We start from the raw sequence: 2,387 nt of genomic DNA on the forward strand, positions 1-2,387 counted from the left end.
TTCCTTCACAAGTTTTCATAGACGCAACAGGATGCCGCCTGGACTGGTTCGAACCGGTCTTCTTCCCGAGCTCCATAGAAGATCATTCTCCAGCATCCTATAGTAAGGGACTGGCGCCTGACGCTTAGAACTCAGAGATTTCGGGACATAGAGCTCAGCTCGCCACTGGTTCTAACTATGTGCAATCCAACTATACCGATATACGCAATCGTTCGATGCAATCGTTCGATACAATCGTTCGATGCAATCGTTCGACACAATCGTTCGATGCAATCGTTCGATGCAATTGTTCGATGCAATCGTTCGATACAATCGTTCGATGCAATCGTTCGGTGCAATCGTTTTTTGGTTGAGCGACTTGGCGCGTTTTTTCGATTGATTTTGACGATTTTTGTAATGATGGCATCAGCTTCCGTTGGCCAGCCTGAAGCTGCTGCCGGACGAAGCATAGTTCAAGAGGAACGGCAAAGCATCCGTGTGGCGACCACTGGTGGGGGCTTGGGCGGACTGGAAGGAGCTGACGCGAGGTCAGATAGCAGCGACACAGTTGGCAGTGCGGTTTCTTCAGGACACAACCAGGGGGTTGCTCCGGAGGAGCAACAAGGTGTGAACGCAAACCCGTCCGATTACATCAAGCCCAAGTTCCTCTACAACCCGGGCCCGGAGGACAGGGGAGATGAGGAAGAGCTGCTGGCGCGTAAGCGGGCCGAAGAAGCACAGGACGCGATTCCGGGCGTCGGAGACGTATTCTCCGGACCGGGACTTTCCTCTGGGTTGTCCTCTGTCGCATCGGGCGCGATCCCTGCGGTAATCAACCCGGCGGGGACGAACCCGCTAGGAACGAGTCAAGGGGAGCAAGCAAGTTCTGCCCAAGGGGACTCTGAGGGGCGGGCGGAGAACGGGACTCCTTTCTCCATCTTGGATTCGTTGATCAATCCGGACGCGCTAATCGCCAACTTGAGCAAGCCTTGGGGTCTGTGGCAAGGGCAGTCCAATGGCGACTCGGGTAACGCATTCCAGTCGGTTTCCCAAGTGGATGAAGGGGACTTGCCAGGCCAATTGGGAGTGGCGCAGGATGCCCTGGAAACGGATAATGGTTTGTCGGAAAGATCGGGCGGAGAACAAAGCAGTCGATTCGACGGTGAGCGGGAACACAGGCAGAATCAGGACGATCTGTATCAAAGCACCATGGGCAAATTGTATCCGTACCCGAGGCCTGTGGACTCACTCGGGTCATCAGAGGAGACGAGAGAGAATACAGCCAGACCAGGCGACACAGCGACCACGGCGTACCAAGTGCATAACGACCACGTCGCACGTGCGAGAGATAACGCACACACAAGTAAGGACGTGTCGGTCATGAATGTGGATGTATCGAAGACCGGCTCCAAGCCTACCGCAGTTGTACCGCTAGATTCGTCAGGGTTGGATCCCATTAATTCGGAAGATGGAGAGTACACGGACATTTCGAAGCAAGTGCATCCAGCCACTGCGCATGGGTTTGCGGGATTGAAAAGCATCCTGGCCAAGCTGGGGCTGCTGGACGAGGAAGTGCCTCACGGTGAGGCTTGGACGGAGATTCCAGTGTCGAGCAACGATGTCGACCCCGTGTGGGGTGTCCAAGAGGTATCCGGAAGTCAAGCTGCAGCAATTCACAAGGACCGGGTTCAAGACCGAGAGAAAGCCAGGCTGGAGGCGCTTCAAAAGAAAGGTCGAGAGGAAGGTCACGAGAAGGGTGACGAGGAAGATCGCGAGAAGCGCAGTGGGAGCAACGACTTAAACCGATATTGGGAACCAAAGAGGCCAGAGGTAAAATCCGACGAGGCTCCTGCAAGTGGTCGCGGTTCTAAGTCGCTGCAGGCGTTCTCGGACAAGTACATCGCCGGCGAGGTTGCCCACCCGTCCGAGGAACAGCTTACCGAACTGGACGAGTGGCTTGATGACAACGAACCCAGTCATGACCCCAGCAGTGGCGTGTTCATTGTGGAAGGCGATCTACCGCCGTACTTTGTGGACCCGAGGAAGCACATGGCGCAGTCCGAATATCAGCTACCGAGGCCTACATCACGTTACCGGATCGGTTCTGGAGGCGACTCTGTTGCGCTGAATAATGCTGGCGATGGATCTATGAATGACGCCGGCAAATATGCCGGCAAATATGCTGGTGATTACGCCGGTAATTATGCTGGTAATTATGCTGGCAACTACGCTAGGGCTGATGAGGACGACTACGGTCGGGAAGAGCACGACTACGCTGAGGAAGAGGACGACTACGCTGGGGAAGGGGTGGGAGAAGACGCGGGGGTAGAAAAAGCTGGGGTGGACGTTAGCGACTATGCAGTCGGCAACCCGCAGCCCTACCGCTCAGAGCGGTTCCCCGGTGTTCC

The 2,387-nt window shown here is 55.6% G+C and overlaps 1 protein-coding gene across 1 annotated transcript; it reads left to right on the forward strand.

The window, feature by feature from the left end:
- Window positions 1–399: 399 nt before the first annotated feature.
- Window positions 400–2,304, forward strand: GNI_033080 (hypothetical protein; the record flags this gene model as incomplete). The annotated part of the gene is made up of 1 exon (XM_011130905.1): window positions 400–2,304. A coding segment is annotated over one exon (1,905 nt), but the record flags the coding sequence as incomplete, so codon positions are not given.
- Between the last annotated feature and the right edge of the window lie 83 nt (window positions 2,305–2,387).

This window comes from Gregarina niphandrodes, assembly GCF_000223845.1.
Source record: "Gregarina niphandrodes unplaced genomic scaffold scaffold00004, whole genome shotgun sequence".
In the NCBI taxonomy this organism is placed as follows: Eukaryota; Apicomplexa; class Conoidasida; order Eugregarinorida; family Gregarinidae; genus Gregarina; species Gregarina niphandrodes.